The sequence below is a fragment of the Aureobasidium pullulans genome (genome assembly GCF_000721785.1).
Source record: "Aureobasidium pullulans EXF-150 unplaced genomic scaffold scaffold_18, whole genome shotgun sequence".
Lineage (NCBI taxonomy): Eukaryota > Fungi > Ascomycota > Dothideomycetes > Dothideales > Saccotheciaceae > Aureobasidium > Aureobasidium pullulans.
Window position 1 is genome coordinate 102,841 of NW_021941038.1, and position 21,083 is coordinate 123,923.

The 21,083-nt window shown below is 51.7% G+C and overlaps 8 protein-coding genes across 8 annotated transcripts; 4 read left to right on the forward strand and 4 right to left on the reverse strand.

The window, feature by feature from the left end:
• Nucleotides 1-130: 130 nt before the first annotated feature.
• On the reverse strand, nt 131-2,561 carry M438DRAFT_302245 (RNA polymerase I-specific transcription initiation factor RRN3). Its single transcript, XM_029902127.1, has 2 exons — nt 1,903-2,561; nt 131-1,849 (listed from the first exon to the last, which is right to left on the reverse strand). The coding sequence occupies exons 1-2, from the start codon at nt 2,462-2,464 to the stop codon at nt 372-374; spliced, it is 2,040 nt and encodes a 679-aa protein (XP_029757640.1). The 5' UTR covers nt 2,465-2,561; the 3' UTR covers nt 131-371.
• Nucleotides 2,562-3,052: 491 nt separating this feature from the next.
• Nucleotides 3,053-7,173, reverse strand: M438DRAFT_337855 (uncharacterized protein; the record flags this gene model as incomplete). The annotated part of the gene is made up of 3 exons (XM_029904047.1): nt 3,053-6,514; nt 6,593-6,726; nt 6,780-7,173. 3 exons carry the CDS (start codon nt 7,171-7,173, stop codon nt 3,053-3,055), a joined length of 3,990 nt encoding a protein of 1,329 aa, XP_029757641.1.
• Nucleotides 7,174-8,412: 1,239 nt separating this feature from the next.
• M438DRAFT_302248 (uncharacterized protein) lies at nt 8,413-9,911 on the forward strand. The gene is made up of 4 exons (XM_029902128.1): nt 8,413-8,810; nt 8,860-8,953; nt 9,007-9,276; nt 9,328-9,911. The coding sequence occupies exons 1-4, from the start codon at nt 8,482-8,484 to the stop codon at nt 9,706-9,708; spliced, it is 1,074 nt and encodes a 357-aa protein (XP_029757642.1). The 5' UTR covers nt 8,413-8,481; the 3' UTR covers nt 9,709-9,911.
• Nucleotides 9,912-10,677: 766 nt separating this feature from the next.
• M438DRAFT_367759 (NAD(P)-binding protein) lies at nt 10,678-12,499 on the forward strand. The gene is made up of 3 exons (XM_029907986.1): nt 10,678-10,917; nt 10,979-12,035; nt 12,093-12,499. The coding sequence occupies exons 1-3, from the start codon at nt 10,854-10,856 to the stop codon at nt 12,169-12,171; spliced, it is 1,200 nt and encodes a 399-aa protein (XP_029757643.1). The 5' UTR covers nt 10,678-10,853; the 3' UTR covers nt 12,172-12,499.
• An 816-nt stretch (nt 12,500-13,315) lies between these two features.
• Nucleotides 13,316-17,094, reverse strand: M438DRAFT_347971 (topoisomerase I). Its single transcript, XM_029906026.1, has 4 exons — nt 16,734-17,094; nt 16,236-16,447; nt 13,905-16,184; nt 13,316-13,850 (listed from the first exon to the last, which is right to left on the reverse strand). The coding sequence occupies exons 1-4, from the start codon at nt 16,768-16,770 to the stop codon at nt 13,716-13,718; spliced, it is 2,664 nt and encodes an 887-aa protein (XP_029757644.1). The 5' UTR covers nt 16,771-17,094; the 3' UTR covers nt 13,316-13,715.
• Nucleotides 17,095-17,301: 207 nt separating this feature from the next.
• On the forward strand, nt 17,302-18,425 carry M438DRAFT_279619 (ATP synthase F1 gamma; the record flags this gene model as incomplete). The annotated part of the gene is made up of 4 exons (XM_029901096.1): nt 17,302-17,362; nt 17,475-18,047; nt 18,104-18,183; nt 18,243-18,425. 4 exons carry the CDS (start codon nt 17,302-17,304, stop codon nt 18,423-18,425), a joined length of 897 nt encoding a protein of 298 aa, XP_029757645.1.
• A 319-nt stretch (nt 18,426-18,744) lies between these two features.
• On the reverse strand, nt 18,745-19,402 carry M438DRAFT_324210 (DUF423-domain-containing protein). Its single transcript, XM_029903048.1, has 2 exons — nt 19,208-19,402; nt 18,745-19,149 (listed from the first exon to the last, which is right to left on the reverse strand). The coding sequence occupies exons 1-2, from the start codon at nt 19,340-19,342 to the stop codon at nt 18,910-18,912; spliced, it is 375 nt and encodes a 124-aa protein (XP_029757646.1). The 5' UTR covers nt 19,343-19,402; the 3' UTR covers nt 18,745-18,909.
• A 335-nt stretch (nt 19,403-19,737) lies between these two features.
• M438DRAFT_399144 (WD repeat protein) lies at nt 19,738-20,904 on the forward strand (the record flags this gene model as incomplete). The annotated part of the gene is made up of 3 exons (XM_029909399.1): nt 19,738-19,801; nt 19,849-20,712; nt 20,768-20,904. The coding sequence occupies exons 1-3, from the start codon at nt 19,780-19,782 to the stop codon at nt 20,902-20,904; spliced, it is 1,023 nt and encodes a 340-aa protein (XP_029757647.1). The 5' UTR covers nt 19,738-19,779.
• Between the last annotated feature and the right edge of the window lie 179 nt (nt 20,905-21,083).

A 21,083-nucleotide genomic window follows, 5' to 3' on the forward strand; every position in this document is an offset into this window, starting at 1 on the left:
GAAAACATGACGAAGCGACGATATGGCCATCAAACATGGATAACGAGCAACACAATACAGACAGGATGTGGAAGGCGTTGGGGACAGGATTTACGTTCGATTTACGGTATATGAGTTGAGATACAAATTGCTTAAAAATAAGTTGTATTGTCATTCGATCTCAAGAATACGTCCATGTGCTATCTCGCGCTTTTGAAGGAATTTGAACTCGGCCGAGAACTCCTTGTAGACCACCCACGCTGAAAATGCGCCGAAAACAACGACCAGCACATGCATAACAAAGCAACATGCATATGCCAAACCCAGAACTCCACGCTAAATCAATCATGTCATGCCATCAAGCTCTATGCCGACCACATGATGTAGTCAGATCATTCGCTCTCGTACTCCGGATCATCGCCGATGTCCCCGAATTCGTCTTCTTCCTCATCTTCATCGTCGCTACTGTCGTCCTCTTCGTCGTCGTCATCGTCTTGCATGCCAGGCACTCCCTTCCACACCCTGTAATCGCCTTCCAGCCACTTTTTGCTCTTGGGCAACTGATAAGGATCGAAGGGGAAAAAGGCATCGAGTTGATGGTGAGCCTCACCACTCTGGTGACTGAGGGTGTTCTCTCTTCTTGCAGCACCCATATCTCTGCTAGCTGGTGCAGCCAAAGAACGGAATGAGGATAGGCGCAGACGCTTGTTGGTCTCCAACAGAGGGATGACATACATAAATCGCAGGTGGTTGGCGATGGCTCCGAACTGGTGGACAATGGCAGGTGCGCAAACCTTGAGAGGGTTGAGCTTGGAGTAAATGGCCTGGGTCAAACACTCCTTGATACCAGGAAGCCACTCGGGTTCACCCTCCTCGAAGATATCGTAATCTTCGACGTCTGCATCGTCGGGGGTCATAATGAAGTCTCGCCACCTGAAGCAGAAGATATAGAGCATAGCCTGAGCAATTGCGTAGAACGTTCCGTAGCGGCTGAGGTTGGGGCCTTGGCAGGCAGACTCGTAATTACGACGCAATGTATCGAGATGATTGCCAAGTCTCGTAAAGATTGACCGAATGAGGGTCTTGTTCACGCGAGCGCCGCGGGCTATGAAGCTAGCCAAATATGCAGCAGCAGACAGGGAACCATTCGAGGCAGAGCTGCGGCCAGTAGCAAGGCGAAGCAAAACACCGGCGAAACGTTCTGCGTAAGCCTGAGACATCTGAGCGAAGTGAAACACGAGGAATTGTGTATGGCGCGAGCGATATGTAGGCAGAACGAAGGTAGAGAACTGCGAGATGAGGTGTTCAAAGGCATCATTGACCTCGTACATCTTTCCGCTGGCAAACGTGGGTGTGTAGTGGGAGAACAAGAGATCTAGGACAGAGTCGAGCTTAGCGACAGTGTCTCGTAGAGCACGGAGGTGGTTCTCTTCAGGTGTCATGCTGATCTCGCTCGACGAGTCTGAGTCGGCATCACTGTCATCATCTGAGTCGTCGGCATCCTCTTTTGCTTCTGACAGGCCAGAGAGGCCAAGTACACGGTGTTCATCGACCTCGTCTTCCAGATCGTCCAGCTCTTCCTGTACTTCGACATCGATTTTGACCAGGCGTTCAGTAATGAGGGTTTGGATTTCAGCCTTGAGCTCAGGGGCATACTCGATGGTCTTGAGAGAGTTCTTGACGAAGGCAATGTAGCCTTGACGGCTAGCGGTTCGGTGATTCGGGAACTGGCCGCGGAGGGACTCGGCGAGGGCGCTGTTGGCAGACGGAATCAGGCGTAGCAGGTATCGAAGAGCGTTATGGAGGCGAGCAACCATCTGCTGTCGAGGGACATAAGGCTCGTTAGGGATGCGACCCAAGGATGATGAAACTGAGAGTGTGTCAGCAAACGGGCACACGATAGCAAGAGGCAAGCAAGCTTACCCTCGACAAAGTGTCCCACAATGCGGTCGAGCACTGTTCTGAGAAAGCCGGGGACAGCGCTTCCCAAAGTTCCCAGGAAGCGTACATAGAGAGCTACAAAAGCATCGTCCCTGCCGAGCCAGTTTACATCCAGGACGGCGTGGACCAGCTTGCCGCATGCCTTGAGATCGCTCACACGACCACTCAGAGCTACCAGGTACTTCTTGAGCAGTGCAGTGCTGGGTGCTTCGGTGTAGGACGAGACGGCGCCGTTGTCGTGGGATCGCGAAGGCGCAGCGCTGATAAAGACCATTCTAAGCTGTTCATATGCGCCATCGTCCTTGTCGGCGGCAGGCCTGAGATGGCCTTCGAGCGCGCTTCTCACTTCGTCCTTGACCAGGTCCAACGGCTTGGCCGTCCAGTCGTCCATGATTCGGACGTCGACCCGGTCGTCAAAGGCCACTCGCAGTTTCTTGCTCTGGCTGGACTCTGGTGCTGGTGACGACAGATGCGAGGCGTCTCTTTTCAGACTCTTTTGCGGAAGGGTGGGCGGCATACTCGGCGCCTGTACAAGAGAGACCATGTTGCTTCCACGGGGCGAAATGGACTAGGATTCTATTACTAATAGAGAATGATTGGGATCTTTGGTCATGTCGCGTGCGTCGACACACTGTGAAGAGATCAACGATGTGAAAAGCCTTGTGAGAAGCAACTCTAAAATTTAGAATGCGGAGATGTCTTTTGCACAGACCATGTCGGCTGCTGTTGGTCTCACCCTGTCTGTGATATCTGCATCTTCTTCGTCGCTACTCATCGCGGTCAGTTTACGCAAAGTGGGCTATTGAACGGTAAAAGTCTTACAACAAGCCACTTCCATGATGCAAAGGAATGTTGGATGATCCGAAATGATGTGTGGATGTGTCTTTCCAGTATCGACTATTGTGATGCAGTTCCACCAAAGTCGCAGGCTGGCAACCACTTGCTTTAACTTCCAATTTCCAACACACAAAGCAGACACAATGATCCTTTCAGACGGGGGACCGACATTTAACATTCAAAGTAATTTCGAGGACTTTTCATGAACATGTACAAAACTCCACTAACTATGCTATTCCTAATCAATGAACCGACACACCTGACTAACCTTCCATGCTATACCTTAAATTTGATGCTAATATCTTCGCTGTTGTCTATGCTGTCCGTCACCTTGGCCAAAGTATGACTGCGCATAACCTGGTTGAGGCTGAGGCGAGCCTGCATTGCTCCATCCTCCATGCTGACTCATGTGTCCCAAATACTGCGAGGATCGTTGTTGAGCTGTGCCTGGCCCACTTGCATACGGGTAGTTGGCTTGCTGCTGCTGCTGCTGCATTTGCAATTGCATCTGATATTGCTGTGCTTGCTGATGAGCCATTTGCTGCTGTAACTGAGCCTGTTGAGCCTGTTGCTGAGCGTATTGTTGTGCGTAGTGCTGTGCTTGCTGGTGGGCTATGTGTTGAGCATGAAGCTCGGCCTGCTGCTGAGCATACTCCTGAGCCTCGACCTGTGCTCTCATTTGAGCATCGAATTCATTTTGCAATTGTTGTTGCTGACGTGCCGCAATCGCTTGCTGCACTGCGTTGTTTCGAAGACCTTCTCTTTTAATGTTTCGCTGGCGTTCACGAACTGCCATAGCACCAACCAAGCCTGGAGCGTCCAATTCGTTGAGGTCCTTACGCTTATCTCTATCACTCAGATTGATCATCGAGGTACCTGTCATGCGAGCAACCTGCATCTGCTCGTGAGCTGACAGCGACGAGCCTTGAAGCTGCAAAGTTCTCCCAGGACTAGGAGGATTCAAGAAAGCACCGGCGTTGCGAGAGTGTGGACGAGACGGAACCTGCTTGCTCCAATCTCCAGAAGGAGTTCTACTGAGAGGTGGTGGGGTCTTGCTGAGGGACATGCGGCTTGCATGCTGGCCCCAATCACCGGAGGGCGTGCGGTTGAGCGACATGCGGTTGAGCTGCTGTGTCCAATCTCCAGACATTGTACGGCTAAGACCAGATGCCGGACGACTGAACGGTGGCGTCTTGGAGGTACGGTTGACGTTTGAGTGGTCTCTAGCGTGCCCAAAGACTGGAGTGGCTCGCGACTGGGTCAATGGAGCGGCAGCGAGAGAGGCACGGTATTGAACCCATTGTTCAGCGGTGAGACCTTGATCGATAGACTCGCCAGGAGCAGCTGCTGGTTGCCAGGCAACGCTCCTACGCTTGTCCTGATTCATGTCGTCGTTCGGTGTTCTACGAGAGTCGAGGAGGGAGTTTCTCTTACTGTCCATTTGTGTGAGGCGTGAGGAAGGACGTTGAAGCAGGTCGGGGTCTTCTTGGTTTTCGACAGCGGGCATGCTACCACCTGTAGAGGGTCGAGCGTTCGGCTTGTAGGTCAATGTAGGGCCGAAATTGATGGGCAGCCCGGATTCGGCGTCAAAGCGGCTTCGTGTCTGAGGCTCGTATTCGGGATTGCCAACAGTCTTGAGGCGACCCGTCCGGCTCCTTTCAAGCGGCTTCCTCTTTGGCGGTGACATGCTCTTGACGCTCGAATAATCGACCGAGTCATCGTCAGGAATACTGACAGGAGGACTCACGACCCTGTTGAGTGTCTCTGGTGATTGCTGAAGCATCTGCTCAAGCATAGCTTGCTGCATGAGCTCATTCTGTAGACTCGCATTGCTTGATGTTCGAGAGAGAGTAGGGCTCTGAGGAGGAGGAGGACTTGTGTATCCAGGAGCTTGATTACCGTTCGGGACAGGCTTTCTGCTGATTGATGCAGCCATAGCTAATGGAGGTGGACTTGCAAGGCTTCGTGCGGGAACAGCTGATGGATGGTTGGTGTGTTGCGGCACAGGAGGAGGTGCGTCTTGTCTATACATGGCGGGAGCTGCAGCTGCAGCGGGTTGTGCAGGACGGTTGTACGGAGATGCAGGGATGGGGGGTAGGCGGTGGGCAGCTTGATGTATTGTTCCTGGAGCGAGGTTTACCTCTTCATTGCGGAACGAGGGGTCAGCGAGCGATCTTTGAGTCCTGTTGGTGACACTAGCTACCTCTCGTGCATTGGCAAAGTCGAATTGCTCCTTTTCGTTGTATGGCGTGGCACCGGTGGCCTCTGCGAGCTGTTGCAGCGTCGCCGCATCCATGGCCGAGTTGGCCCTTCGTAATTCAGGTGTCAGGTTGAGGTTAGTGGGCCTAGCGTTGGGCCCGTGCATGAGTTTCGGGGGCGACGCCACAGGGACCGTTGGAGGGGAGCCAGAGCGTATTTTTAGCTCCTCAAAGGCCGGCTCAAGACGTCCTTCTTGTTCGTACGTGTACGGCGTCTCTTCTGAAGGCACTCGCTCGAGCACTGTGGGAATCTTCTTCTCGGACAAAGTCCCGCCGTGAGCAGGTGGCTCGGGCGCCATGTCGTGCATGCTGGTCGCCTCGTAAGAGAGACGCGAACGGTTCTCTGTCTGAAACCGCTTGTATCCGAGCGCGTCCGAGGCTGAACGATTGTGCCCGCGACCCGGGCTACCCATAGTCATGGGCGTCGTTTCAACCCGGCGCGGAGGAGCAAATTGGATCGAACCTTCTCCAGGTCCCGGAGACCCTCTGCCCGGTGATGGCGACGAATTCTCGGAGCTGTCATTGCCAAAGCGGACCGTTCCGTGATTGAGGCTTGTCCTGCTTGCCAGGCCCAGCGTGTTGCGTCTTCCTCTTGCCTGTGGGGGTGTGTCGTCGGCAGCGTTCATGCGATGCGATGTCAACTTCTTCATCTCTCGTCTCCAGTCTTGTTCGGACCATGTTTGACTGCCCTTGGTGTGGATCAAGCCAGATACGTCTAAGATATCCAAATAACCATATCTTCGATCGCGAGGCATGGCAAACATCAAACCGCGCTGGTCAAGAGAGTCGGCAATCAGACGATTGGGGCGGCCGTAAAGAGCGAAAACATCCCACACAGGGAACAACCAACGAAGCATCATCTCGAACCCACTGACTGCTGGATGCACCTCCGGCATGACAAAGAGGAAGCCTTCGGCTGTTGTGTCTTTTGCGCCGTGAATAGTGATTTGGCCTTCGAGTTTGATAAGCGTAGATTGGTCGATGAGTGGCTTCGACTGAGGGTAAATGGCGTATGCAGCGAATGCGTCCTTGATGGTAGCAATGGGTCGTGTCTTCTTTGTGACCCGTTTGGTCTCGTAGAACTTGATGTCGCCCTTGGGTACCTCAACCTTGCGGTCGTATGTGTCACGCTTCTTCAGCGCCTTTTGATACTTCGCCCACTCCTTCTCATCTGGAGGCGAGATGATACACCAGCAGCGTCTCCAAGGTGTGCCTGCTCCGAAGCGGACACGAGCCCAGTCTTCTGTTCTGAACTTGCTTCTTTCCATGATTGTGCGGATATTGTTCAGCATCTTGCCCTTTCCAGCAATAAGGGAGCCAGTGTAAGCTTCTTGTAATGTTGCGTGCTCATACATGGCAAGTCTGAAGCCAGCGGTCCACTGTGTGAGGGAGTTGAGGGAATTGAAATGGAGGAGGTAGCGGTTGTTTGCTGCGGTGGAGATGCTTAAGACGTTTTGGAGTTGACCTCCTGCAGATCCGTTCATTGGGAGTGATTCGATCTGTTAGAGTGTTAGTCACTAATGTTGCTTGAACAAGTCGTGATTTTTGCTTGCCATCTTAATCGATGCATCGCTGACGTTGATGAATGTGGGCAGGACCTCGCCATCTTCACCGGCAGCATCCAGTGCAGCAGCATCCCATAACGAGAGTACTGTGCCGACCAGCTGAGCGAAGCACTCTGTCCATGCTCTGTCCACGCTTGGGCGTCCTCCTGTAAGAAAGTCAGTTGATTGCTGACAAGCAGTTTTCGTTGAGACTACTTACGGGAGTCTAAGTCGTGCAACTTCAGGAAATAGCCCTCTTGATACAGCTTGTTGGAATGGCTGTTGAGAAAAGTAAAGATTGGCTGGAGTTCTGGCAGCGTGTCTTGAGCGAGATCCATGATGGGCGGCTGGTAGGTGTAGACCATGGACATGGGTCGTGACGTGCGTTCCGAACGAGAATCTGAGCGGAAACGCTGCTGGGTGCTCGGCGAAGGCGAGTTCGACGCATCGACGACCTTGTTCGTAGCAGAGGCAAAGGAGGTATCAATCTTTGGTGGTCTGGCAGGGTTGCTGTTGAAAGGGTCCTCTGACATCTGAGGCTTGGGCTCTGGTGTGAAACTCCTCGAAGGAGCGCCCCATTGGGACATGAACGACATTACTCGGGAGCGAGGCATTGTGTAAGGCAGGCTTGGAATGCAGTCGGCTACTGTTCAGTGACACCAGAAGTTGATGGGGGCCTGCAAGGGACTGGGACTTTTAGGACGGATACCGGCTGCAGGCGGATCCGCGCATGCGACACAACGAGTGGTACTTGTCAGGTCGAACCTGGTCTTGCGGAAATGGCAGAGAGTGTCTAAGCTGGGCTGGGAAACGACTGGTCTTGACAAGAAATCTGGAGAGAATGACAACAGGGCAGAGGTGGGTAGAAGGTGGATGTTTGGATCTTGCTAGTTCCTATATTCCACGCCTTGGCAGCATCCACTGGATCAAACCGTTCGATGACGACGCAGACGCAACAAAAAGTCGTGGAGAAGGAAGCGGACTTTGAATTTGACGTGGCTTCCAAAGCAGATCCCCCAACTTCCGACTCGCTCTCTGATCGGTGGCTCACTAGACGCCCTCAGAAGTCAAAGGGCGGCACGAATGACACTCAGCATGATCCATGATGCCGCGGACCCATCCAATCTTGCTTGCTTGCTTGCCAGCCCAGCACATGCGTCCAGCTGCGCCCGTCTTGACCTGCAGCTGATGAGCTAAAACGGGCCTTGGAAAGCTCGGAAACAGCTACAACCCCGATCCGTTCCCTTGGCCCAATAACGCAGCCACTCTTATGAGGGCCTCGCGGCTGTTGTGGAATCGATTGTTTTTGGAGGGCGACTGCTCAGACATCGATGCTCGCAAATAGGGGGCTAATCATCGGTCGCAAACGAGATGCAAGGCATGAGGCAGGGTTAAATTGTAGACAAATCTCTTATCCACCGACTATCGAAAGGTCTTGGATGGAGATAAATACGTTGTTGTTGTTATTGACCATTGTGAAATAAGCATAGGCGGGATGTGCACACTAGCATGTCCGATGCCCTGATGCTCACTCCTTGGCCGTCCTTTGACGGCGATCTGTTCACTTCGATGGACAAATCGAGCTGGCAGTCTCGAAGGAGCCGCAAGCAGAGAGATACGTGTCTTGCGTATCCCTAGAAAGCCATACGAAATTACACACTGGTTGAAAAGGTTGAAGATGCATGGAAGGCAATTCGGAGCACGCATCGCGCCTTCCAATCCTGAGTGTGAAAAACCAATCTCGATAGGTAGGTATTCCTGAGCCTTCCGATGACGCGCTTAACGCCGAGCGCGTCTTCTTTCGCGCACGCGACAATCGCATTGTTATTATTTGTCGCATTATTCTGTTCTATACCCTTTACTAGTGACAGCCTTCATACCTGTGTTATGCGCAAGCATCGCTAGACGCCTGTCAGATCAGCATGCCTCGGAAACGCGACTCCACGCTCAGCGAGCCCTCTTCGGTCAAGCGAAGAAAATTAACAGACAACATATCATCGGAGTCACAATCTCCAGCTCAACCTCGCATGACAGAAAAGGAGAAGGAGAAGCTCGTGCATTGGTTGGACCAGGCAGACAAGAAGGATGGTCCCATCTTCAATGTCGTCGTCCCCGCTAAAGGCCATGGCGCAAAGAAGTCATCAGATAGCACTGAAAAACCCCTGATCCTGGGTGACAGGATCTATTTGGAGGCTCGCTGGGCCGTCAAGCCGATGGAAAAATGGTCCCAAATGACCAAGTACAAGAAATTGTATGCTTCATGTCGAAAAATTCACGGGTTCTGAACTGACCCTGCCTAGCACAGTAGGAAACCAGACTCATTCTTGTGGAGATTGCGTGCTAGTAAAGCCGGGTAACGACTCTGGTCCGGATTGGAAGGCTCAAGTCCACGAAGTAAGTCACTTGAATATTGTTGTAGCACTTTCCTAATGCGGACACCACCACAGGTTCGAGCTGCTGACGAACACCATGTCTTTCTTCGGTGCACATGGCTGGAGAATCCTGAGGAGCTACCCAAGGAAGCGCGCACCATGCCACCATATCATGGTCGCTTCGAACTCGTACCTGGCAACAAGATGGACGTTATTGATGCATTGACCGTGAACGGACCATTGAAGGTGGTACATTGGGACGAGTCAAATGATGATGCAGAGATGCCAGGTCCCGGCGAGTATTTCTGGAGACAGACGTACAATTACGACACGAAGGTCTTATCGGTAAGTAACATATGTGGTTCACACTACGAGTGTACTAACTTTCTTCTGAAGCCACTGCGCCTGATATGTGAATGCAAACAACCACACAATCCGGATCATCTCATCGTCAAGTGTAGCAACCAAGCTTGTGGGATCTGGCTCCACGCCTCCTGTCTAGCCAAAGATGTTGTTCAACGTAAACAACAAGAACAGGGAATCAAGGCCGAACCAGGAACGAAAGGCAGAAAACAAGCACGGAAATCTGTCGGCAAAACGAGCGGTACCAAAACCGTCGCAGACGATAACGGCGTCTGTGAGGAAGACGAGAACACCAAGGCAGAATTGGTGGTACCTGAATCTGCAGCCCCTGAGATGCTAGTGACTAACAAGAAGACCGGTGATGAGGCCAAGGAGCCAGTACACTGTCTGTCTTGCAAAGAGCTCATACAGTAAACAAGCTTACGGGTATCAAAAGAGAGAATGCGGCCTGATCTTAGGGATGGGCCTCGTAAACATCTGTGGAAGCTTCCATATCGCTTTGCTGTATACACCTTTGCTTGGAAACACCTACATAGCTTTAGCTTTAGCTTTAAATACATCAACCCAGCCAGGAATCACCTGGCTATGAACATACAATTCTAAAGACCAAATCACACCTCTTTGAGACTTCATGATGCTAAGTATCACCCAATACACTGAACGCAAATCTCCTCAGTCAACACTAGAAATCTGAGAAGACATTGGTTTCAAACTTTCAATGCCGGGTTTTCACTTCGAGATGACTATGCTTTGCGATGGCCAAGTAGAATTGGTCTACCGCATAACCAGAACAGAGCACAACTACGAGTACCATGTTGCTCCTTTTTCTAGAAATCTGGCAGAGCCGCATAGAGCCGAAGCAGTAGGTAAGAACAGCTGGCCGTCGGCGATCGTTACCGAGTCAAGGAAGTACAAGAGCAGAGCGAGACAAAGTCAATCTTGGTGGAAGATCACAATATCTGGTTCGGTAGCAGATTACCCGCAAACCAAAAACTGAATCGTCTCGGGCCCGAGCGTGCCTCAGCTTGAGGAGCTGAGGCTACTATAAGATTATGAAAGGACGCCAGGTCCGAGAAGAGAGGACACATAGGAGCTGACGGGGTTGGACGGTGGATCAGTACAATGTTGTTAATGTAGAGTTCTCTCCCACATTGCATGTCTCTAGCAAAGAGGTCAAGATTCTCCGGCAATTGCGTGGTGGCAGAAGTCGAATTCTTCCAAGGACTTTGATGAAGGTGATTGAGCCTTTAAGGGTGTATCCACATGGTGGCCTGTGGTCGGTCGGTTGGCCGGGCCCTTTCGAGGAGGAACAATGTGTAGCGATCAGATAGCATTTCTCACCTCCACGATTGATCTCTTTTTTTCTTCTTCCATCCTTCCATCACCAAACTCTACCGGACCGTTGGAACCAGTTGTAGCGGCCACCTCTCGCCCAATAGTCTGATTTTGAGCCTCAATTGGATTGTTGAAACACTCGCGACTTTCCATCCAATTGCTTGTGTCGTACTTGTATTTGCTGGCCGCATCTCGGACCCCTCAAACCCCCTTTAGCGACTCCGATGGGTGACACGGCGGGGTCGACGGCCGCCACCAAACCAAATGTCCTAATCATTGGAGGCCTTGGTAAGGTGCTCGATAAGATTGATAGGGTTGGCCATCTTACTAACGTCTTTGGTCGTGACAGGCTACATTGGACGCTTCCTCACCAACCACATCCATACCAACTCACTTGCGTCGACACTCCGGATAGTGGACAAGCAACTGCCTCAGCTGGCTTCGCTGGCTCCCGAGCACAAAGACGCATGCAGCGAGAACTTCATGCAGGCTGATGCCTCGCGACCGCCATCGTTGAGCCGCGTCTTCGACCTGCCCGACGGCCAGCGCTTCGACTACGTCTTCAACTGCGGCGGCGAGACGCGTCATTCCCAGGACGACGAGGTCTACAAGCTACGATCCTACGAGTTATCGCTCAACGTTGCCCAAGAAGCTGCCCGTCGCGGCGTCAAGGCGTACATTGAGCTCTCGACAGGCACTGTCTACGACAGCAAACGCGATCCGCCGCGCAAGGAAACCGACAAACTCAAGCCCTCGCTCAAGCAAGCAAAATGGAAGTTACAAGCCGAAGAAGACTTAAGCAAGATCCCAAACCTGCCACTCGTTGTCCTCAGACTGCCCAATGTCTACGGCCCATATTCCGGTCAATGGATGGGAACTCAATTGGCCCTCGCTCGTGTATACCAAGGCATTGAGAAAGAGTTGAAATGGTTATGGGGCCCTGAGTTGCGTACACACACCGTTCACGTTGACGACGTCGTTCGTGCCTGCTGGACAGCTGCAGACTGGCGAGCCAACCAAGCACAGACTGGTGCCGCTGCCGACAGCGCTCCTCCTACGCCCACCTCTCCTACACCCAAGAAGGGCCCCTTGTCTTCTGCCTCGGTCTTCAACATCGTCGACAAGGGCGACACAAGCCAAGGCACCATGGCTGAGATCACCAAGGCCCTTTTCGGTATTGAGACTGGTTTCCAAAACGTCCTCATCAACACCTTTGCTCGCCTCAATCTCGAGCACGTCGTAGATGATGTGAACGATGAGACCCTTGATCCTTGGGCTGAGCTACAACAAAAAGCCGGTATTGACGCTGGTACTGGACCCTTGAGTCCTTTCATGGAGAAGGAGCTACTGCGCGAAGCCGATCTCTGTCTCGATGGAGCAAAGTTCGAACAAACAGTTGGGTTCAAGTAAGCCAATCTCCGTTGCACCTCCCTAGAAATTCCACATGCTAATACTCCCCCCAGATACACCCACGAGAAGTTGACAAAACAGGAAGTCGAAGCCGTAATCGACAGCTATAAACGCATGAAGTGGTGGCCTTAGATGTCATCATCACCAACACTAAACCCCCAGGATCACCATATCTTTGCTCACCAGACACACTCTGAGACAGAAATCCAAGGCAGCATCTACACACACATACCCGGCGTTTTAGCATCTATCCCAAGTTTTTGGCTTCAATATTTGTATCATCAATTATGCTCAGACATCAATCATCTTACCATATTCGCATCTATCGCTGTTTGCTTTCCCAGTCCATAGAGAACAAGCAGAATCTCGGATCTAGCTCAAGACACTTCATTCTGTATTCGTATGCGTATCTTAAGTTTCAGGTATGGATGGACAATAGTATTTGCCAACCACACCCCCCATCGTCCAATGATTTCCAGCCTTTTGACCAAGTATCGTGTTCTTTTGGCCGCATACACACACGCTCACGCTCCATGTTGGCTCTCGAGATACTGATCGCACTTTAGTTGTTCAACCCATGAAGAACCCCCTTCATCTGACTGAACAGGTTTTGGAGGCCGCTTCGTGGCTGAACGCCATGCTCAATATATTTTCCCGACCACTGATGAGATCGCTCATCTAAGCTCTTCATCCTGTAGATTAGATATTACATTACCTTGAGAGCCACAGTTTAGCCAGTAGCCAGCCACTTTGAATTAGAAACCCAGAAGTCGCTGTTGCTGTAGATATACTGATTGTATCCTGACGTTTGTGCAGTGCTTCGATCTTGAATAAACAAGATGCACTGTTTTACGAGTCAAACCACTCTTGGAAAGTAACAGTCGAGTATCTGGAGTAGAAGGAAAGCAGATGCATGGTGATTCTGTGTGGTTTATATGAAAAGCATGTCTAATGAATACCAAAGAGATGAGTGACTCTTGTGATCAGTCATCATTTGCTTCCCAGTGTCTGGCTGTCAAACTCTCCATTGTGCTCTGGCCAGCTTCTTCATACCAGACGATGCCATTTGAAGCCCGAAAACCTCGAAGCGCAGCTAGAGCAACAACAGTAATCTGTTGCCGTGAACGGCCAAGTGGGATTTACCTTCAAATAGAATCTAGAGGCGAGCAAATATCACAATATTAGACAGCATCGAGACTTACACAACTATGATTGACACCATCACGAATGATCAACAGCAAGAAAAGGAAATCGATGGAGAGGAGAAACAAAAGAATGGGTAATCAAGCTCAGCTTTATTCTTGTGTGCTAAACTGAATTGCAGCAAGGTCAGGACTGAATAAGAATGAATCACGGTTGCCATAGCAGCATTGTCGCATCGCAAGACGGCAAAATACCTTTCTGTGGCATGATCTTGCTCGGAAACGGCCACTGCCATCTTGGAAGGCCATAATAGTAGTGACCAGAGGCTCAATGTGTCCATGCTGCTCCACAGAGTTGGTGTGGCTCTGTTGTGATCGAGGCGTTGGGCAGCCAGAGCGCAGATTTGAAGAATCCGCTTCTCGCTTCCCCTTCAATATCTGCCGAGCCTATGCTGGAGATACAATGTGAACATGATGGAATGTATCAATATGTCGATAGATTTGGATTGTGTTGTTGGACCACGAAGAGCGAGCTTAAAATTCCCAGTCCTCTTCGACTGAGGCAATGGCCCAGGCGAACTTCTCGCGCAGGGTCTTGGAGAAGAACTTTTCGATAGGGACGTCGAACTTCTTCGAGAAGACGACAGTGAGGCGAGGGTCGATGTAGTTCTGTACGGCACGTTAGAAAAGAAGAGTATATCAAATTGAACAGCAAAAACTTACGATCTTGGAAGTTCCGAGAGCGACTTCCTTGTTGCTCTCTCTATCCTCGGCTTGCAATTCCATGTTGTTGATTCTGGCTGTAAGCTTCTCAATTTGGCCTTCGTACTTCTCAACGGAAGGTCCCTTGCCTTCAGGCTCGACCTTCTTCGTCTTGAGTTCGTTCTTGAGCTTCTTCTCAAGTTCTGTAGCAACCTCAAGGCGCTCATCAAGCTCCTTGGGCTTCATCTCCTTCTCGCCGTCTGCTTTCAACTTCTCGTTGTCCTTCTCGAACTTCTTGGTGATCTTCTGACGCTCCTGCTCAACCAGATCTTCATGATGCTTCTTCATCCACTCCTCATCAAGACCTTCGGGAAGAGCGAACCAATCAGCACCCTTCTTCTTCTTCTGCTTGGAGTCGAGGGCCAGCATCATCTGCTTGACACGGTATTGCTGGTACTTGACAGCGTCAATCTTGTCTTGCACCTTCTCCATTTGTGCGGCGTGTCCAGCAGCAACAGTACGCTTGTGATTACAGAGAATGGCTACTTTGCGGTTGGCGTCGTTGTATGCCTTGACTTTCTCAGCGTGAGTTCCGACTGCCTTCATGTCCTGAAGAAGTCTTGCCATGGTCCAGGAGGCGTTGTAGGTACGGAACACCTTGGCAGTCAGGCCTTGCATGTAGTTGCTCAAATGCTTATTCAATGCACTGGTAGTGAGACGGTCGAAGATCTCGTCGCCATCTTTCTTGGGCGCCTTCTTGAAGATCTTGAGGTTCTTGAAAACCTGCGGGTCGACATCGACCTCATCGTAAAAGCGAATTGAGTCTTTACCCAAAAAGTCGAAAACGACCTTGTTCGGGGGTTTGAGAGTGACGTTCTCAAATTTCAGAGAACAGCAACCAACGGTATCAGCTTCGTCATCACCCTTCTCGTTACCAGCACGGAGTGCAAATTGATCGATAAGGTAGACAGCAGTTGCGCGTTGACGGTTGGCCATCAGCTCATCCTTGAGCTCACGCTGGTAGTCCTTGCGAATCTTGTCGATATGCTTCTTCAACTCTCTGGCCTTCTCGAACTTCTTGAAATCCGATTGACCCTTGACGTCGGAGTTTGCTGCCAGCATGACGTACTTGTAGTTGCCATTGACGTTTTCCTGCCACATTGCGAGCCATGTACCTTCATTGTCGTGACGAACCTCCTTCCATTTGTGGCCTTCCGGAGGTGCGGGTACGGTAGCCTCCTCGCCGATGTTGATGGTGACTTGCTCAGGCTTGACGCGAGTCTTGACTTTGCCAGTCTTGGGGTGCTCGCCACGTCCACGGAAAAGACCAGGAGGTTCGACACGGAAGTTACCAACCTTCTGCTTGCGACCATCCCAGAGACAGAACATGAATGGTGCTTCAGCTTCGTCCTTCTCTGCCTTGGCTGCCTTCTTCTCCGCAGTAGTCATAGCCTTCTTCTTTGCGCGCTCGGCTTCGAAGTGCTCAAAGATGGGCTTGAAGTCGCACTTTTCGAACTTCAGGATCTTAACCTTTTCTCCCTTGGCGTTGGTACCATGCCCGGTGCGATCGAGATATTCCTTGAAGTCGCCGAAGAAGTTTTTGATAAACGTCGGGTTCTCAACGTTGTGGGTGGAGTTGAGCATGCCGCCGAAGAAAGTGGCCACTTCCTCAGCCTCAGGGTGCAGTGTGACTGGTACACCGTCGTAGCGCATCTTGACGTTCTTGGGAAGAGGCTCGTACTCGGGAGGAAAGACAACACCGTTGTGTTCCAGAGTAGACCACTTCTTGGTGCCGTCACCCTTGGCAGTGTCCTCCCACCAACGGTATTGCTCCTCGTCGTCCTCTTCCTTCTCCTCTGGACTTTCCTCCTTTGTGGCCTTCTTGCCCTTCTTTGCAGAAGCAGCAGGAGTAGCGCTTTGCGACTTTGTTGCTGCACGCTTGGCGGGAGCCTTCTTCAATGGCTTGTCGTCGTCAGAAGATCCCTCCTTCTTGACACCGTTGGTCTTCTTCTTTGGTGCAACCTTCTTCTTGAGTGGAACGTCGCTCTCATCAGTGTCCTCGGCCTTCACAGCAGTCTTGTTGGCCTTTGCGCGAATTGCCTTGGCTTGTGTTTCTGCTTTCTTCTCGATGACGGCCTTCTCCTTGGCAAGCTTCTTGGTGAGAGGAATGTCGGAGTCGTCTTCTTCGCCAATTTGTTGTGCGGTGACCTTCGGAGGCTTGCGTCCAGTCTTCTTAGCAAGAGGTTGGTCATCTTCCGAGTCAGAAGACGCCTTGTTCTTGGATGTCCTTCTGCGCTTGGTCTGCGAAGTGAATTAGAACAGGAAGATCGTGATGATGTAGATGCGACACACCAATGGAACATCGTCTTCGTCCTCAGATTCAGTCGCGTCCTTGTAACTCTTGCCATTCATTGATGACTTGCGCTTGATGCCGTTGCCATTGGTAGTAGGCGCGTCAACATCCATGTCGTCGTCGATGGGGCCGTTGCGAACCGAGACTCCAGGGTTCAAGTCAGTCATGCTGGTATCGGTGTCATCCATCTTGACACGCTCGTTGGATCTGGCTGTGGAAGTGTAAGTGGTATGAAGAAGATGAAGGTGAGAGATTGAAGAAAGTATGTCAAGCTGTGATGGTTATGTCGCGAGGAAGGAACGAAGTATAAGGGAAGCAGAGGAAAAGCAATAAGGAACGACTTCGAGTAGTGTATGACGTAAAGTGATGAAAGTTGAAGTGAATTGCTCAAAGTCAAGACCAAAGCTGAAGGTGAGAGCTAAGATGTAATTGAGGCGAGTCCAATAGAGACGAAATCGCAAGGCAAACAATTCAGACGGGTAGCTGCATAGACTCACCCTTGATCAAAGGCTTATCATCCTCCGAGTCCGACATAGCTGGAATGAAAGGCCAAGGTTTGCGAGCGGTAGTATATGGTAAACGATTGGAGAGCTGAAGCTTTAGGAAACGCGAAGTACTGAATGTCTGTAGCCTAGACGGTTGGACACAGCAAAGACGCGTGTGGGTACTCCAAGAAAAGTATGAGCTGAGAGAGACGCGGAAACGCGGAAGTAAAACGCTGAAAAGTTTGGATTGGCGGACTGAGATGGAGAGAGTGGCACAGGTGGACCTGACGGCGGGCGAGAGAGATAGGGTAGAAAGGGATTTGAGATGGAACCTAGACAAAAAGTGAAGGAGAGGAAAGAACTCTCGTTCCTGCGTGCAAGCTAGGCACGTGAACTCGGACCCGGCTCAGAGAGGCAAGAACGAAGCGCGATCTGAAAAGAGTCTGTGCGCTGAGCAGCAACGCCAAGAGTCGACATCGGGTGTGGGCGACACAACGACAGCAGAGCTCGCAGTTCAATCCCGAAGGCCGTCGCCATCTCACTTCGTCCTCATCTACCTCTCCGCTCCCATAGCCTGACAATGCTGTCTCGCGCCGCTCGTCCCACCGCCAGGGCTGGTGTTGCCGCCCTCAGGTACGCCCGTCCACCTCCCAGCCCAACGCCGAAACAGCTTTTCCCTTGAGCCCACCGATGCGCCAACGAGCGCAACCTATGGTCATTGTACTGATCCGCTGTGCCTCTGTAGGCCCCAAGCCCCCAATGCCGCCAACTTCGCTACTCTCCGTGAAATCGAGGGCCGTCTCAAGTCCATCCGCAACATCGAGAAGATCACCAAGACCATGAAGATTGTCGCCTCGACCAAGCTCACCCGCGCCCAGCGTGCCATGAACTCGTCTCGTGCCTACGGTCAGGCTTCCCAGCAGGTTTTCGAGGAGGCTGAGACTAAGCCCCTCGAGGCCGAGGGCAAGACCCTCCTGGTTGTCTGCTCCTCCGACAAGGGTCTCTGTGGTGGTATCCACTCGGGTCTTTCTCGTTACGTCCGCAGAGTCTACGGCCCCAACCCCGAGAGCTACGAGCTTGTTGTCCTCGGTGAGAAGTGCAAGGCTCAGCTCGGCAGATCCAACCCCAAGAACATGGCCCTCTCCTTCGCCAACGTCGGAAAGGACGTCCCTTCCTTCGCCGATGCTTCCGCCATCGCCGACCAGATCACCCAGCTTCCCGGCAACTACTCCAGCGTCAAGATTCTCTACAACAAGTTCCTCAACGCACAGCAGTACGAGCCCACCGTTGTTGAGGCCTTCTCCGAGGACGCCATCAAGGCTTCTGGTGCGTTTGACATACCCATCCAAAACATGTTGCCAGTTGACTAACTTCATCGTCAGCCAACATCTCCTCCTTCGAGGTTGACGACTCAATCCTCGGTAACCTCCGCGAATACTCTCTGGCCAACTCCCTCTTCTGGGTACGTACCCCCTTTCTGACGGATGCTCGTGAGACCACAAGTTTACTAACATCACCCAGGCTCTTGCCGAGGGTCACGCCTGTGAGCAGTCTGCTCGCCGCAACGCCATGGACAACGCCTCCAAGAACGCCGGTGACATGATCAACAGATTCCAGATTCTGTACAACCGTACCAGACAGGCTGCCATTACCGGTGAGCTGGTCGAGATTATCACCGGTGCCACCGCCTCCGAGGACATGTAAGCGGGTCGGACTCTGTGTATATTTCGAGCGATTTCTCTTTGCGTCGTGCGCGCCGCATTTGAGTTTCGTATGTAGCAATAGGCAAATTCGAAGGGATTTTGCGCGCGCGATCAGTTTTTCATCATCTTTAGAGAAATCTAGACAAAAAGTCTTCCCCCTTGCAGTAAACCGACATTGATGGTGAGAACAATTCCCAAATTTGCACTGGTACCTGTTGCGAACGAGAAGTTGATGGTAGCATAACGTTTCAGAAGCCTACTGAAGCCTACACGAGACATCGTAAACTGACCATCTATTTGAACGTATGTGAGACAGAGCTCTTCGAAAGGCATTACTGCACGTCAGGGCTATCATTTGACTGCAGCTACAGAGACAAGCAGTATGTGGTTGGATATATTGCAATTGAAGAGAGGAGATATATATACAAAAAGCCTCATGGCTTAACATTGCCTTGAAGTTTGGACATGAAGCCTAGGTTCAAGGCCTATGAAGCCTTGGGGAGAATACGACCTCTAGACCCGACAGCAAGGGCAACCCAACCGCCGATGAGGAAGAGACCTCCTATCGGTGTGACTGGACCAAGAGCTCTGAATCTCTGAGGGTCGAGGGTGAGCAAATAGATTGAGCCACTGAAACATGTGATTCCGGCGGCGAAGAGACCAGCGGCGACTTTGTTCTTGGGAGCAGCGGCAGCTGTAAGGAGAATCATGCCAGAGTGGACAAGCTGTGATAAGTTAGTAATTGACTGAAAGATATGTCACAAGAAAAGAACGTTGTCTGACTTGATAGTGGGCAGCCGTGTTCCATGAAGCCAGCTTCTGAGCATCCATGCCTGCTCTTTTCTTAAGGCCATGAGCACCAAAAGCACCAAAGGCGACGGCGGTAGCGCCGTAGATGGATCCGAGAGCCCAGAACATGATTTGATTGGGTTTTGTGATGTGTTAATGGAGTTGGTATGTAGTGTCTCGAGTGCTTCTGATTCGCTGTACCAAAACGTTCTTGGACTTCGAACACTCGTGTCAACCCCGCGGTCCAGAGTTGCCCTGCATCAGCAAGAAGATCATCACCCTTGACCACCTCTCCCTTTGCAAAAACACCTTTGAGTCTTTTCCTCTTTCACTTCGTTTGATATCCCTTGTTGCTGCCGGCTTCCATCGTCTATACGCTGTCTTTTGATTAGACTAATATACCCTTTCTTCAAACCGCTCGCTGTTTCAAATCTTCTACAAGGACTGCCTCGAATTGCCTACTTCTGACTTACCTACCTTACTTCACTTCCTCGATTGAACACTCGCTATCACGCGTCTGATATCTCCACTTCTTCCAATACTTTATACCCTACAGAATCGCATCAATGGCTACAGGTACTGCGTCCAGCACCAGTCCTGCCTCTCCCGCAGCAACTAACCGCCGAGCCATCTAGAAACCAGCAAAGTAGTGCCTCTGACCTGCCACGGCCATTCTCGCCCCATTACCCACATCTCTTTCTCCGCTCTGAGCCCAGCCTCCGCATCCTCTTCGCAACCGCAATACTACCTCATCTCAGCATGTAAAGACAACAATCCCATGCTTCGTGACGGCCTGACCGGCGACTGGATCGGCACCTTTGTCGGCCACAAGGGTGCAGTCTGGTCTGCTCGTGTCTCAGCCGATGGCTCCCTCGCAGCAACCGGCTCAGCAGACTTCAGCGCAAAGGTCTGGGACACCTTTACCGGCGAGCAACTGCACACTCTGCAGCACAACCACATTGTCCGCGCTGTTGCTTTTCCTGCCCTGCAGGACCGCCCTACCAGTCTAGCCACCGGTGGCATGGAGAAGAAGCTGCGTATCTGGGACTTGACTCGCGCAGGCGTCTCAAACGGTGCTTCCTCCGGCGACGAATGCTACGAAGTCGGTGCCGGCGAGCACGGTCAAACAATCAAGAGCATCGTGTGGTCAGCCGCGAACTCGAACATCTTGACCACAGCATGCGACGACAAGAAGTTGCGTTGGTGGGACCTGCGATCGCGCTCGGCGATTGCGACACACGAGGTCGAGGGCACGATCGGGTCTTGCGAACTCAACTCTAGCATTCTGGACGGATCGGCAAATGGCACGTTGAGTGTTGCTGCTGGAAAGAGTGTTTACTTCTTCGATGGTGCTCGTCCTGGTGTTTTGCTCGACTCCAAGACGTTGGACCAGGAGATTGCTAGTGTGGCTGTTTGTGGAAGCCAGCGTCGTTTCGTCACTGGAAGTGCTAGAGATACCTTCGTACGGGTGTGGGATCTCGACTCTGGCGCTGAGATTGGTATGCGATTCCCCGAAGCCTATCATGTATGCTCAAAAGCTGACAGCAAGAACAGAAACACGCAAGGGTCACCACGGTCCCGTATGGACCAGCGCATTCTCCCCTGATGGCAAACTCTACGCTACAGGCAGCGAAGACGGCACAATCAAGTTGTGGAAAGCCACCACCGAGTCCTACGGTCTGTGGAAGTAGAAGAGCCCGAACAAGAATGATGTCGGACACGACGAGACTACACAATCCTCCGAAAGACGCCATCAATCCCGCGATGACCGCCATGCCTTGCGCACATACCGTCAAGAGAGGGAGACGGATGACGATCTGCCCGAAGACGCTGCTTGTTAAGTCCACTCGAAACAGGCAAGGTAGGAAGT